Here is a 14679-nt window from a genome sequence, read left to right as displayed (position 1 = left end):
AAATTTTGTTCTTGCAGTCAGTGGCAGATGATACTGATTACTTTCTCTGAGAATACATCATTACTACTGACTGTTAGATTTTATTCATTGGTGCACTCTAATTGTCAATATTGGAAAAATCTATTAGGCAAAATATGAGAGCAATTAAATATATTATGACACATTCTTACAGAGAAAAACTATGCAGCCATTAACAAATTTAAAATATTTCCATGAGTTGATGTGGTGTGTTTGACAGGATATTATGGTTTAGTGAATAATCCCAAAGAAACAAGATAGCTGTAGTATAACACATTTAGCCTGAGGTTAATTTGTCTATAAGAAGCTATATTTTTTCCATCTTATATACTCACTTTTCCTGTCAACTTAAAAATATTTTTCTTTGTTTCTAAACCCTAAACTGTGTATCTGGGTCTGGGTGTGTGATAGGCTTTCAACTAGTACAGCAGCATACACAGAATTCTTTGGAGTCAAAGTTAGAACATGTAAAAGTAAGTGTGTGTGTGTGTGTGTGTGTGTGTGTGTGTGTGTGTGTGTGTGTGGTATGTTTGTAGAAAACACTTCTGTAATTGACAATTTAGCAATCCCTTAGGAAATGATGTTTGGAAATCTCAGTTACCCTGAGAATTCTTTGTTGTTGTTAGATATTTTCCTGTAAGACAGAAGACATAAATTCTTCATGGTATCAAGAGATGGTTAATTTTCATATTTCATTGCATATCACATTTAGCAAGGAGTACAATACTTCAGATAAGTGGGTTATAGTAAATTTTAGAAAAGAAGATAATTTGATACATTTTCTAAGAGCATGTAATAAATTAGTCAAAAATAAGATTTCTAAAGTAATATTTAAATAACTTATATGTTTTATGTAGAATTAAGTGCTTTGGGAGTAAAACAGATCACCAGTGCTCTCTGCTGACCAAGACGATGAGTTAAGCATGGAAGTGCAGAAGGTTGGCCCAAATAAGTGTGTACCAATGTGTGTTAAACTGCTAAATGGTTAGTGTTTTGACTACTAACTATACTTCAGCTTGTATATACTCATGAGATATTACAGATAAGATAAAGATAAAATAATAATTTTAATCTTGCAAGACTTTTAATTTTTAATTTTTATGGGGTATTCACTATTTTCAAAAAAACTGCATACAATTGCATTTATTGGCTCCTGTTCACATGATATTATATTATTTTCCCTCACAGTTTGTGTTGTACAGACACATGATATGTGTGATTGATAAACCAGGACAAATCAATAGTTTGATATGAGGAAATTCTAGTTTATTACAAAATTAAACATTTATATCAGTGCTGCCGTTGAAACGATTTGTGTAAATGAGATAATTTTATGATATATAATTTCACAATCATCTGAATGTGATAAAGAACTCTGGGAATGGAATGCTGCTCTTTCCAGTGTTTTATGCTTTTATTAGATTCTATTAAACAGGGGAACTCTGGATACTCTTTACAACCAAATTAGGCTAGAGCTATTTTTTTTCTTTGGCTTATCATACTTAATCTGCCTAGCATAACTTTTAATTTCTTCTAAGGCCCATCTAAAGATCCAAATACTCAAATATCTCCTTCTTTAAATTCCTGTAGAGAACACTGGAAAGACCTCTTTTGTTTGTTTGTTTTTCTGTTGTCTTAAGAATAAATTATGCTTTCATTGTTGAAAATAATTCTGTTAATATCCTCAATGCAAAACACAAGATTTTACATAGTAACAATTTAAAATAGGTGTGATTATTTTGTTGTGATCATGAAAACACCTAAGAAATAATTTTTCTATAGGGATATTACTAATTCTTTTTAGAAATAGTGTTCCATAACTTAGCTTGTAGTTCAATCTTCTATGAAAACTTGAGTAAGAGCTTTTAGAAAACTGTGTGATTTTAAAGCCAGGACTTCTGAAAATAACCACTATTAATCTGACCCCTTGCTCTGAACATAAGCCTGAGCACAGTTTTTAAGTGTTTAATCTAATTTGCCCAACATAATACATGCAGAGCATCGAGAATAGTAATTGTTGCATATAGAGTTCTCAATAAGCACAAGATTATTGACTTAGTAGCTTGTTTGCCTGACATTCAAATATCATTATTTTGAGAAGGCTGTACATGCTATCCAAAATTTGTTTGAAAAGCAGTTCAACCACCCAATGTAAGTTTGAACTTTATCACATATTTTTATCCCCCCTAGATCATTCTGACTTAAATTATACTCATGATTATAATCTATACTTTAAGGAATCAGCAAACGGGTGTGTTTTAGTAACAGAAGCATATTCAGTTTTAAAAGTTTTTTCCTTATTACTTCTTTACACATATATTTTATAAAATTATCTTTCTTGATCTTAATGATTTAATTTTTTCTTAAACTCATTCACTTACTTTTAAAAAATGTTATTTTCCTTTAGGTTTCTATTACCCTCTCTTTGTCCTCTTGTTGTATTTTCCTCTCATAACACATCCCAAACTCATTTTTATATTTATCTGATTCTACAAAAATTTACTATACATTTCACATCACTGAATCTCAACTGTTTACAAGACTATAAGAAGAAATATATATATTTTTTTCTTATATAACTACATCAGCATTACCAAATTATCTATAAGAAAATGTATTGGGGAGAGAATTATATTGAAATAGGTGTCTTCAGACAGAAAGAGTTTGATTCTCCCAAGAAAAGTACATATATTATTATCTGTTCATTTGGAAATATTTGAGGACCACCAGTATCATTCACCATAAAAAGCACTCAAAAGTCAGTCATCTTTCATATACTTAATAAAACAGCAGAGGGGTTCACAGTCAGGTTATTTACTTCAACTAGATTTGTTTCTGAGAATGTGTATTTTAAATGTCAAATACAGATTATTGTACGTGTTGTTCTACTTTACAACTTCTTAATCAAGAAATAATATAACATCTCAACTCTTGTATATTATGTAAAAAGTTTCATTATTCAAACGTTATGGGTCTTCTAAATATTTATATAAATAATCAATACTCACTACATTTATAGAATTATAATTTTGTTAGAATATATGAAGTTTTAATTTTTCTGTCAAGAAATTCAGGAAATACAATCTATTTTTCTTAGCAGCACACTACCTGTAAAACATGAAGAGCATTGCATACCTCTACCTGAAACATAATTTTGCTAACTCTAACTTAAGCACTAGTTATCACTGTTATTAGATAGAACTACTCCCTAACCTCCATCATTTAGACCTGATAAAAGACATAGTACTGGAAAACCATAAAGTTGTGACAATATTCATTATAGTGGGTTCAAATGATGACTCACGTTTGAAAATTGTGTCACTTATCTTTCTGTTTCTCAATTATTTAGGCACTGCTTTGATCTGATCATTCCTGCACTCACCCTGCTGATTACTCACCAGAACCTCGTATAATGTTTTCCTTCTTATAAATTTCCTGTACTATTACATGTATCCCTTAATTTTTAGTTATTATATCTACTGAGAAGAAAACTATTTCTTATAACCATGTGTCACTTGAATGACTATTAACTTGAAATATTAGCTAATTTCAGAAATTAAAAATATATCAAGCCAGGTGGGGTGGTGCAATGGCTGTAATTCCAGTGGCTCAGGAGGCTGAGACATGAAGACCTCAAATTCAAAGCTAGCCTCAGTAATTTAGTGAGGCCCTAAGCAATTCAGTGAGACCCTGTGTCTAAATAAAATACAGGAAAGTCCTGGGGGTGAGGCTCTGTAGTTAAGTGTGCATACGTTTAATTCCTGGTACCAAAGGAAAAAAAAATTGAATATTTGAACAGCCCATTGTGATAAAGCACTTTTAAGACTGGTCATAAATTAACATGAATCAAATTGAGGAGCTACATTTCAAATGACAATTAAGTGTCCTATAAACTGGAAAGTAGGACTTGCTCAGCTCTGGACAAGGGAAGGATCTCTCAGTGTTCTCATAAACATGATGAATGAAGTGGGATTATGTTCATTGTGATGAACTCTAAGCTGATTTGAGGAATGTCTGTGAATTAGAAGTTTTTGAAAATTGAACTTTATATCTCTGAAAAGGAAGAAACAACTTCTTACTTGTGATACTAGTTTTTATTTTCTGTAAATTTGATAGTACAAAAGAGAAATGAAGAATCAATCAGTGGAGATACAGTTCATTTTGCTTGGACTCACAGATGACCCTGTGCTACAAATTGTGATTTTTCTGTTTCTATTTTTCAATTACATCTTGAGCCTGATGGGGAACTTAATCATCATCCTCCTCACCCTGCTGGATCCCCGCCTCAAGACTCCAATGTATTTCTTCCTCCGAAATTTTTCCTTCTTAGAAGTTTTGTTCACAACAGTCTGCATTCCACGGTTCCTGATAAGCATTCTCTCAGGAGACAAAACAATTTCCTACAGTGGTTGTGCAACTCAATTATTCTTTTTTTTCCTATTAGGGATTACAGAGTTTTTCCTCCTGGCTGCCATGTCCTATGACCGCTATGTTGCCATCTGCAAACCTCTGCATTACCCAGTCATTATGAACAGCAGAGTGTGCTACCAACTGGTGCTCAGCTCCTGGACAACTGGACTCTTAATCATCTTTCCCCCTTTGCTTCTGGGACTCAAACTGGATTTCTGTGCTTCCAAAGTGATTGATCACTTCCTGTGTGACACTTCTCCAGTCCTGCAAATCTCTTGTACAGATACACGTTTAATAGAATTGATGGCTTTTGTCTTAGCTGTGATGACACTTGTTCTCACATTGTTTTTAGTGATCCTCTCCTACACATTCATCATCAAAACCATTCTCAAATTCCCTGATGGTCAACAACGAAGGAAGGCTTTTTATACCTGCTCCTCACACATGTTAGTTGTCTCTATTACTTATGGGAGCTGTATCTTTATGTATATGAATCCATCAGCAAAAGAAAGAGTGGCTTTAACTAAAGGTATAGCTGTGCTCAATACCTCTGTTGCCCCTTTGCTCAACCCTTTCATTTACACCCTGAGGAACCAGCAGGTGAGAGAAGCTCTCAAGCATTTGCTCCAAAGGTTTTGTTCTTTTCAAAACAGCAAGACAGAGTTTAGACATAAATAACATTTTCGGGAATACAAATGAGAAAATTCAATATGATTATCTATTGCATTGCTTCAGATCTCTGCCATTTTTTCCCTTGACTACTTATATCTCATTAGGTTTGCTATCTCTATCTGCATCTCTCTCCTTTTTTTTCTGAGTGAATCTTTTTAATCTCTAGGAATAAATTGCCTTTTTTCAATCCAGAATATCAAATTCCATCTTTACCTAGAAATGTCTATTCTCATAAAGGGCTGTTTTATATACTGAATGCTTTTTCAAGTGAAACTTGCTAGACATAGTTAGTTAAATATTTTGATACATATCTTAATCACTAAGCATTGCATTTGCTCTTAAGTATTTTGCATTACTAAAATTGACGGATACACAAAACATGATGATTTATTATATAATGTAATTGATATTGTAATAGAAAAAGTAAAAAAAAAATCTAAGTAATTTTACAATTTAAAGTCATCTTTCAAGAAGAATCATCACTTACAATGAATCTTCAAAAATGAATAAGGAAAATAAAAATTCAAGGGTTTTGCAATGAGAGTTAAAACATATGAAAAGGATGGATGTTCTACTGAAAAAGTTTCTCTTGTAGAATCATAATAATTACAATAAGTTATTTGTAAACATAAATAGATGTCATTTGCACTAATAATATTTGAACACCAGGCTTTGGATCTAAATTTATAGTCTCTGAACACTACAGATGATACTAACTCATGAAAGAAATTTAACCTACAATTCATTTATATCTTGGCTTGTGGAAATATTTATATATTTAAGGCATGTTTATAAAATAACCTCCACCTGCTTTTGAATCAAAGAATACACAGATGATCTTTAGTCACTGTAGATTAGTCATGCCCGTTCTAAAATTTCATTTGAAAGAAACTACACTGTTTTAATTTCATGCTTGACTTCTTTTTTTCAACATAGCAAAGTTCACCCATGCTATTGCATGCAACCATAGTTCCTTCTGTATGCTGTTGTGATTTAGCAGCATGTCTCCTGTCCTTTGGAAATAGTCCATTTTTCCTCCCTTATTCCAATATGGTTATGCATTACTTCATACCTCTGCCATTTTCTTCCCTTAACTATTTATATCTTATTAGGTTTGCTATGTGAATTGCTAAGAATTGCATCTACTCTTAAGTATTTTGCATTGCTAAAATTGACAGATACACAATTTTATTCTCTGAAGGAATCTCTCCACAAAAGTGAATCATTTTCTTTGGTGTGAAAATGAGTAAATTGAAATGCAAATCCTTAAAAATTATCCTTCCATGTGTCTTTTTGAAATGAAATATGTCAAAGAGGTGTTAATAGGAATAGGCTGTCCTCATGTCTTGTTGAGTCCACACCTCAATTTCCATCATCCAGGCAGAGAAAAAAGAAATTATCCCTCAAAGAAAAGAAGGACATCTGTAGAGGAATACATTCCACATTTTGTGGCTCTCTTTATGAGCCCACTTCAGCAAATAAATAAATAAATAAATAAACTAATTAATTAAACGAGATTACTTGTTTTTATAATTCAACAGACTCCAATACTCTACTTGCTTTTCAAGACTTGAGGGAGCCAAAATCCAAACTTTGAGTGTTGATGACAGAATGTTGAGAAAACTAATACTGAAGATTTCAGGTTGGAGGCCTGCAGAAAAGGTGCAGAAAATGTGAAAGGGAAATGGCAATGAATTTCTGTAATTTCTGACTGAGTGCTTTGGATACTGCTGTTTACCAGGTGAAGAGTTCTATTTCCCCACATGTTGAAATATAACATTAGAGAAGCACCTGAGACAAGAATATAAAGCTGGGTTTATTTAAAAAGCAGTGACATAGACTTCCCCTGGCAGAGAGAAGGCAGCCATAGCTGCTATCCTGGTATCCTCAGGGTGAAGGCATTCTGGCTTTTTTTTAATAGGCCTTAGGCTTCCTTTGTTCTCCTGCTCTCTTCCCCTGCATGTCTCTCTCCTTCCTGCTTTCATGATTAAACCCAGGTGATTCTCTGTGGGATGTCAAAAAATGAGAAGCAGATAGGCTGGAGGAGCCAAAGTGGGGTGATCTGGCTGCAAGGGGTTGTAATTAACAACTCCCTGTAGGGAAGGACAATCCCTGGGATAGGTTACCTTAGCAACAGGTTGGCTCAGGGGCAGGTTATCTTGATAAGGGCAGAGGAAGGGCTCCAAAGGCATTAGCATTTTGATCCCTCTACAACTTCCAGATTCACTCAAATTGGCCTCCTTGATCCAACCTGACTAAATTTACTTATATATACTGACTGCTGTCTAATTCTGGCTCCACTTTCAAACCTTAGCAGCAAATTAGATAATTCTCAAACACTTAATTAGAAGATACTCCTGTTAACTCAACAGCCTGACTACAAACCCCTCTGGAGAACAATAACTTTTGTTTCTCTTCTCACTTCCAACTTTTGCACAAAGTCCTCTCATGACTTTAATATACCATACTGAGAAGGAAACTCTGAGAAGTGGCCTCCTAGTTGGTCATCTTCTCTTAGAGAATGACTAGGAAGGTCATGTGTGAGGTTGACTCAATTACATATAATTCAATGTAGATTGTATGAAAACCAAAGCCATGGTCAGGAGTGCAAATCACTGCTTCTATCACTGGCTGGACTCAAAGTGTGATATTGCTGTTGCAGTGGCACATGCCTGTAAGCCCAGCAGTTCAGGAGGCAGAGACATAAGGATTGTGAGTTCAAAGACAGCCTCAGCAAAAGTGATGTGCTAAGCAACTCAGTGAGACCCTGTCTCTAAATAAAATACAAAATAGGGCTGGGAATGCAGCTTAGTGGCCAAGAGTTTATTCCCCAGTACAAAAAAAAAAAAAAAAAAAAAAGAGAGTGATGTCAGTGTTGTGGACAGGTAGAGAGGGATGAGAAATACTTTTAATCAAGTTTCCTTGATCATATAGTGTTGTTTGAAGTTTCTGGCCATTATGAATGCTTAAATCCATGAAAATACTCATGTTGATGTCCTGGTTCATTTTACAGGGCATAGTAGATGATTTCTGATACAGGGAAGAATCAGGAAAAAGAGGAAAAAGCATAAGAAAATATTTTACTATTAAAGCAATTGTATTTTGCCAAGCTAAAATAGGTCTGGGTTTTAAAATCTATGTGTTCCATGTAGAACAGTATCTCTACTCCAAGATCTTCTAGGACAAATTCTTCTCAGTCATTGATTCACAAACCCTGGGATGAAAACTATGCTCATTCATACATTCATTCATTCATTATCTCACCAAACAACTACCCAAGAACTTGTATCATACTAGACAAAATGGACAACTCTTCAAAAATGAATAACAGTAGAGTAAGGTTTATAAAATAAAATGTCATAGTACAAAAAATATATTTGGATACTAAAACATGTGATAGAGAATTTTAAGTATTTAGAGAGTCAGGAGATTTTTTTCCTTATTTTTTATTTTTTTAATTTTTTTGCTTACTCCTTATCTAAAGAAGCCAAAGTCCACTAACATAAGGAATTTAAGTTTCAACTATGAGAAAGTTAAAGATCCTCTCTAGTCCAGTAGGGCATTGTTAGTAATAGGTAGGATAAATACGGATAAGCAGGAGGTCACAGGGTTACAATCACAGAACCGAGATAAAATCAGCTTTCTCAGGCAAACAGAACATGCAGTCAGCTTTCTCTAGAGAACAGGGTGTCTCAACCTGATCCCAAGGGGAAACCACAAACCACAAGGGCAGAACAAGGACTGCCCCCCTTCCCACGTGGAATTCAGGCCTTGAAACAAAAACCAATTGGTAAATGTTCCTCAACATACCCCCATGGTCGTACTCAAAATTCGTCTGTAGGTCTGATACATCCAGGAACTAAAGGAGTATATATATGGACTCAACAACCAGGGAACACAGGAAATGTTCTCTCTCTGGAAAAGGACTATTCAGTGTCTACACTGAATATTCTTTTGCTTTCAATAAACCTTTTTGTGTGCAGCCATGCAAGGGAGGAAGATCAGGCTATCACTAATCTTGCCTAATCAGAACACAGGAAACAAGGGACCCACTCCCTCCTGTGATATTCCTGGCCTTCCCATGACATTAGGACAAGGTGGACTTGACACTCAGGCAAATACTTCTTGTTTGTGCTCTATGGCTTCATACTTTCTAGATAAACATCTGTGATATTCTCTGTAATGAACCCAGTGCCTCACACATGTAGGCAAGTGCTCTGCCACTGAGCTACAGCCATAGCCCCTGATCCATCTTCTTATGCTTATCTGTTATTTGTATAATTTCTTTGATAAAACCACTGCTTAAATATGTACCCATTAAATGAAGGAAATGGACTGAGTGTTATTTTTAAAAGATCTTCATAATAATCTTGTGTTCTGGGGAATCAAAATACTCAAAACATTTCAGAATAAATGGAAAATAGTACTCTAGGAGTTCTATTTTTGGCTGGTACCCACTATTTGGAAGGTTTAGAAGATTCTCAGTATTAGTAATAATACTAATCAGGCATTTAGTAATAAGTAAAAATTTTACAAATTTGAATATTAAATGGGAACTCCAGGTTCTTCACGAATTGCTATAGGGGTCCAAAATATAGGACATAACTAATCAGATTCTAAATATAGTCATAAAAAATTCGGAAGTATTAATCTTATAAACAAATAAACAAAGGAAGTAGATTGCAGAAATAATGTGGTTCTACCTCCTTCCTGAAGCTGGCTAAAATATTGAATGTACAGAGCCACAGCGGTGATTACCTGAGAAAAGTCTGTGTGTTTTGCCCCCAGATCAGAATTATTTAACTTTTTTTTTTTTTTTAAAGGTAGAAAAGGAACTAGGTTTGGGAGGAAAATTTTGTCTTTTGAGAAATAAACCTTATATGTGCTAATGGTTTTAATTGCCACTGTCCTTACATGATACAATATTATACTTTTTGTTAACAGTACCATTTTAAAAAATATGTTAGATTGTACAGGCAAAAACCACATGCTTATTCACCATGATGGTTCAATTTTTGTCAATATATTTAAAAAAGTTTTATGAAGGTATACTAAATAGTAAAGCACTCTCTCAGCATTCTTCTGGAATGGTTGATTCACTTTAGGTCTCTGTAGATTGTTTTCCACTTTCTAGAATATTATATAAAGGATATAATATCATATTCATTTAAAGTAGTCTAATTATTTTGATATTGATTTATACTGTTCCATCTATAGTTCCTCACCAGTATTCCATTTAATTGCTCTACCTCAACTAGCCTCTATTGAGGGGCATTGGGTTTGTGTCCTATTGTTGGTTACAATGAGTAAAGCTTCCATGAACCTTTGTCTACAAAAATCTTATGGGGTCATAAGCTTTCATTTTTCCAGAGTAAATATTCAGGACTATAATGGCTTGCTTATATGATAGGTAGATGTTTGATTTTTTAAGAAAGTGCCAAACCATTTTCTAAAATGATGATATAATTTTATATTCCATCAGCAGTTTGTGAAAGATTCAGTGGCTTCACATCCTTAGCAACACAGTGATCTCTCAAATTCTGGGGAAGAATTCTTCAGTATTTTTTCCTACATCAATTCACCCATGCCAATAATTTATTAAAAGGGTCAAAGGAAGAAAATAAAACAGAATCAACAATATGGGAATAAAATAGATTATATTACTTATTAGTATATAGAGTTGGGAGTTACTCCTTATTTGTTTGCCTTGGTTTCTGATTTTGAAATTAAGTCAAAATTATCATGGACTTATTTTTTTTTTGAGCTATAATTTATTTTGAGCTATAATTAATTCCCTTGTATGACAATTTCACTTGTTTATATAGTAATATTTTATAATCCAAATAAGGAGATTTATTACCAATGCTTTTGAGGAGAGATGTAAAGAAAATAATTTCCACCTTTCCTCAAATTCATACATATTTGGAAACTTGAGATTTAGATGTCAAAAGCTTTAATAAGAACTTAGCTTCCATTCCAAATATGCTGAATGCTTGAAATTTTGTTCTTAAAATTGAGATTGCTATTATTCCAAACCTCAATTGGATACATGCTGCTTAAAATAAAAGAAAAAAAATGGGAAATAAAAACTAAATCACTGTGGAAACCTAAATAACTCTTCCAAGAAAGAGAGACCACTTATAAATGCTGCAGTCACATCATTTTCTATTTACTGCAACCTCCAGGGAATCACTTGAAATAAAATAAAACAAACTCTTCTCTGGGTACAAGTGTGACAAAAGTACTAATTATTGGTAGTAGTTTAAGTCAAAAATGAAGAGAAAATATCTCTGAGAAGTATCATAAATGATTAGGAAAAAATAATAAAATATTTAACAGGAACATCAACAATTCACTGTCTGAAGCAAAAATGGAAAATCCCAAAGTGATTTACACATACAATTGAATGAAATACCAATATGTATAAAACATGAATGAATCCTAAAAACTGTATACTGAGTGAAAAAAAGTGATTTAAATTGGTTTTATAATCATACAAAATACTATATAATTCCATTTATATAACTCTGGAAAATACTGAACTATTGAGACAGAAATATAATCAGGGAATGGTTTTTTTGGGCTGGAGGCAGAGACTGACTAGAAAAGTATCATGAGGGAACAATTGGGAGTGACAGGAATACTTTTTATTTTGATGTTGGTAGTAGTTGCATAATTTTATATATTTGTCAAAGTTAATATAACCATATAACCATAAAGGATGAACCTTGCCATTGAAGTCAAACTCAATCATCTTTCCAACACAATCATTTGTATATTAAATGTCTTTTTTAACCAGCTGTTGAAAAGACAAGTTAAGACAATAATGCCTAAGAAAATAGCTACTATACCCATATGAGGAAGGATATATATTTTTAATTCAAGTTAAATATTCAGTTTCTAAGTCAAACTAACAACATTTTAAACACTAAATAGATATACTGGCAATCAAAAGGTAATTTTGCCAATAAAAATGTAAAATAGATATACTGGCAATAAAAAAAGGTAATTTTTCCAATAAAAATGTAATTGGAATTTTGATCGAGTTACACTGACCCTATAAATCATGATGGAAAGCTTTGTATGGGCATTTTAATAATAACAAATTAACTAATCCATGGACATGGGATGTCTTCCATTTACCTATGTATTCCTAATATTCTTTCATCAAGGTTTAATAGTTTTTAGTGCACTAGGCTATCAACACCTTAGTTAAATGTCTTCCTAAAATAGTCCTTTTCATATTATTATGAATGAATTTTTAAAATTTCCTTTTTATATTTATCTTTTGCATTTTTATCCCAGCCATATTTTTCTTGAGAGATTTTTATTTACACTTGATTCCTTAACATGATGATTAATGTCATCAGATTAATTTATTTTTTGATGTCTTAGTGTAAAACACGAGGATACATGTCTGTTATAGTTAACTTTTCATTGATGTGACCAAAGTACCTACAAGAACACATTGCAGTGGTGAATTGTATGGGGCTCATGGTTTCAGAGGCCCCAGCCTAAGATGGACAACTCCTTTGCGCTGAGCTCAAAATGAGGCAGCACATTACAGCAGAAGGGCCCAGGGGAGGAAAGCTGATCGAATCATTTCAGGGTTAGAAAGCAGAAGAGGGTAATAAGGAGGATTCACCTTTCCATGGCCTGCACTCATCTCTTCCAGTCATGCCCCTTCTGACTACAACTACCACCCAGTCCATTCAAAATAGGATGGACTGATCAAGTTACAGCTCTTATAATTCAATCTTTTCATCTCTGAAAATCCCAGAATTAACAGAAGATTTGAAGGAACACTTCATATCCAAATGATATCAATGTCAGTGAAGATTTAAATAATAAATTTTGAAATTACAGCTTCTCAAGTAATGCATAGTTAATGAACCCTTTGAACAATTTTAACTAATTTTTTTTCATTGAGAAAATTAAATTTTGGAGAATTTGATGTTTCATTGATTTTTTACTGAATGATCTATCTATAGGCTTAATAAGATCATATTATATGTTTCTATTCAAAGATAAACATATTTTAAGTAGTAGATCTACTAAATCACCATTTTTATTTAAAAAATAGTATCTAAAAGACATTGCAAAAACAGCAAATGTTTTTATTTAAAAAGGTGCTCTGTTTTGCTTAAACATGGGAATGATTAAGATGAAAAGTTACTAAAGTAAAACACATGAAATAAATGAAAAGTGAAAGGGTAGACATCTAGGAATAAAACTTATCTCGTTGAGCATACAATAATTTCGTCATGATGTCTGAGAACCATCAGATTTTTAAATAACAGTTTTTCTTCATTAGGTTTGGAATTTCGAACATGTTGTCAGATGATGCCAATACTAATGGGCTAGATCACATTTCTAGCAAGTTTATTGGAAATACTGAATAATTTCTATAGATGTGTTTATGATTTAAAAGTTGATAATTTTTTTAAGAAATCCTGCAAATAAGAAATAAAATAAAGGTTAAATTTTTGTGGTATTCAAACTCTTAAATATTCATTCATATACTGGACCATTTTCTTCCAGTTATTTTTGTTTAGGTATAGTTGAAAAAGACACTGAGTTAAAGTGTCTAACTTTAACTACTTAAAGTAGTTAACATCTTACTTTGTTATTTGCCAAACTATAGACATTTTCACCATGTATTGATTATTTTTTCTTAATTTTTGAATGCATTTTATTTTTGGTAATCATGCATTAATTGTGGGTTCAAAATAACATCTCAACACATGCATTCAGTGTTTGCTAATCAAATCCAGACTCCTTTACTCACTCTTGACACACTCTAACTCTTATTAAACTCTGCTGGTCACTGTTCTACATTCAAATTAACTTTCTTAAGTTTCTACATCTGAGAGAGGACATGTGATATTATCTTTCTGCATCTGGCTTCTCTCTCTCTCTCTCTCTTTCTCTTTAAGATTTTAACTTTTTATTTATTTATATTTTATGTGGTGCTGAGGATCGAATACCCATTCTAGGCAAGAGCTCTACCTACTGAGATACAACCCCTTCCAGGCTTATATTTCTTAACATAATGTCCTTCAGTTACATCCACTTTTCAGCCAAAGACAAAATTTCATCATTTTGTGGCCAAGTAATATTCCTTCGTATGTGTGTATTTATGTATATTTTACAACATATTTTATTTATTTATTGATACCCTGATGAGCAACTAAATTGATATTGTGAGTAGAGTCACAATAAACATGGGAGTGTACATGTTTCTTTGTTATACCATTTTCATTTCCTTTTAATATATAACCAGGACTATGAAGGAGTATGATGACTGGAGTATAAAGCAATCTGTTTTTAGTTTTTTGAGGAACCACCATACTATAGTCTCAAATTGCTGTACTAATAATGTACATTCTCACCAACAGTGTTCAGAGTTCCCTTTTCTCCACTTCCTTACCAACACTTGTTATCACTCATCTTTCTTACAACAGGCATTCAAAAATTTGTGAGGTGATATTTTATTGTGGTTTTAATTTGAATTTCACTGATGATTAGAGAGGCTGTGCAGGTTTTCACAAACTTGTTTGCTATTTGCTTTTTTTCTTT

The 14679-nt window shown here is 32.9% G+C and overlaps 1 protein-coding gene across 1 annotated transcript; it reads left to right on the top strand.

Moving 5' to 3' along the window:
- The first annotated feature begins 4143 nt into the window (after nucleotides 1-4143).
- Nucleotides 4144-5106, top strand: LOC144378366 (olfactory receptor 6C6-like). The gene has a single exon (XM_078052385.1). The coding sequence runs from the start codon at nucleotides 4147-4149 to the stop codon at nucleotides 5104-5106; it is 960 nt and encodes a 319-aa protein (XP_077908511.1). The 5' UTR covers nucleotides 4144-4146.
- The last annotated feature ends 9573 nt before the right edge of the window (nucleotides 5107-14679 follow it).

This window comes from Ictidomys tridecemlineatus, chromosome 6, assembly GCF_052094955.1.
Source record: "Ictidomys tridecemlineatus isolate mIctTri1 chromosome 6, mIctTri1.hap1, whole genome shotgun sequence".
NCBI lineage: Eukaryota > Metazoa > Chordata > Mammalia > Rodentia > Sciuridae > Ictidomys > Ictidomys tridecemlineatus.
The sequence above is the reverse complement of the archived record's forward strand: the minus strand, read 5'-3'. Positions and strand labels throughout refer to the sequence as shown.

Bases quoted from the DNA above. Each gene is read 5' to 3' on its own strand.
- LOC144378366 (XM_078052385.1), top strand. From the start codon at position 4,147: ATGAAGAATCAATCAGTGGAGATACAGTTCATTTTGCTTGGACTCACA.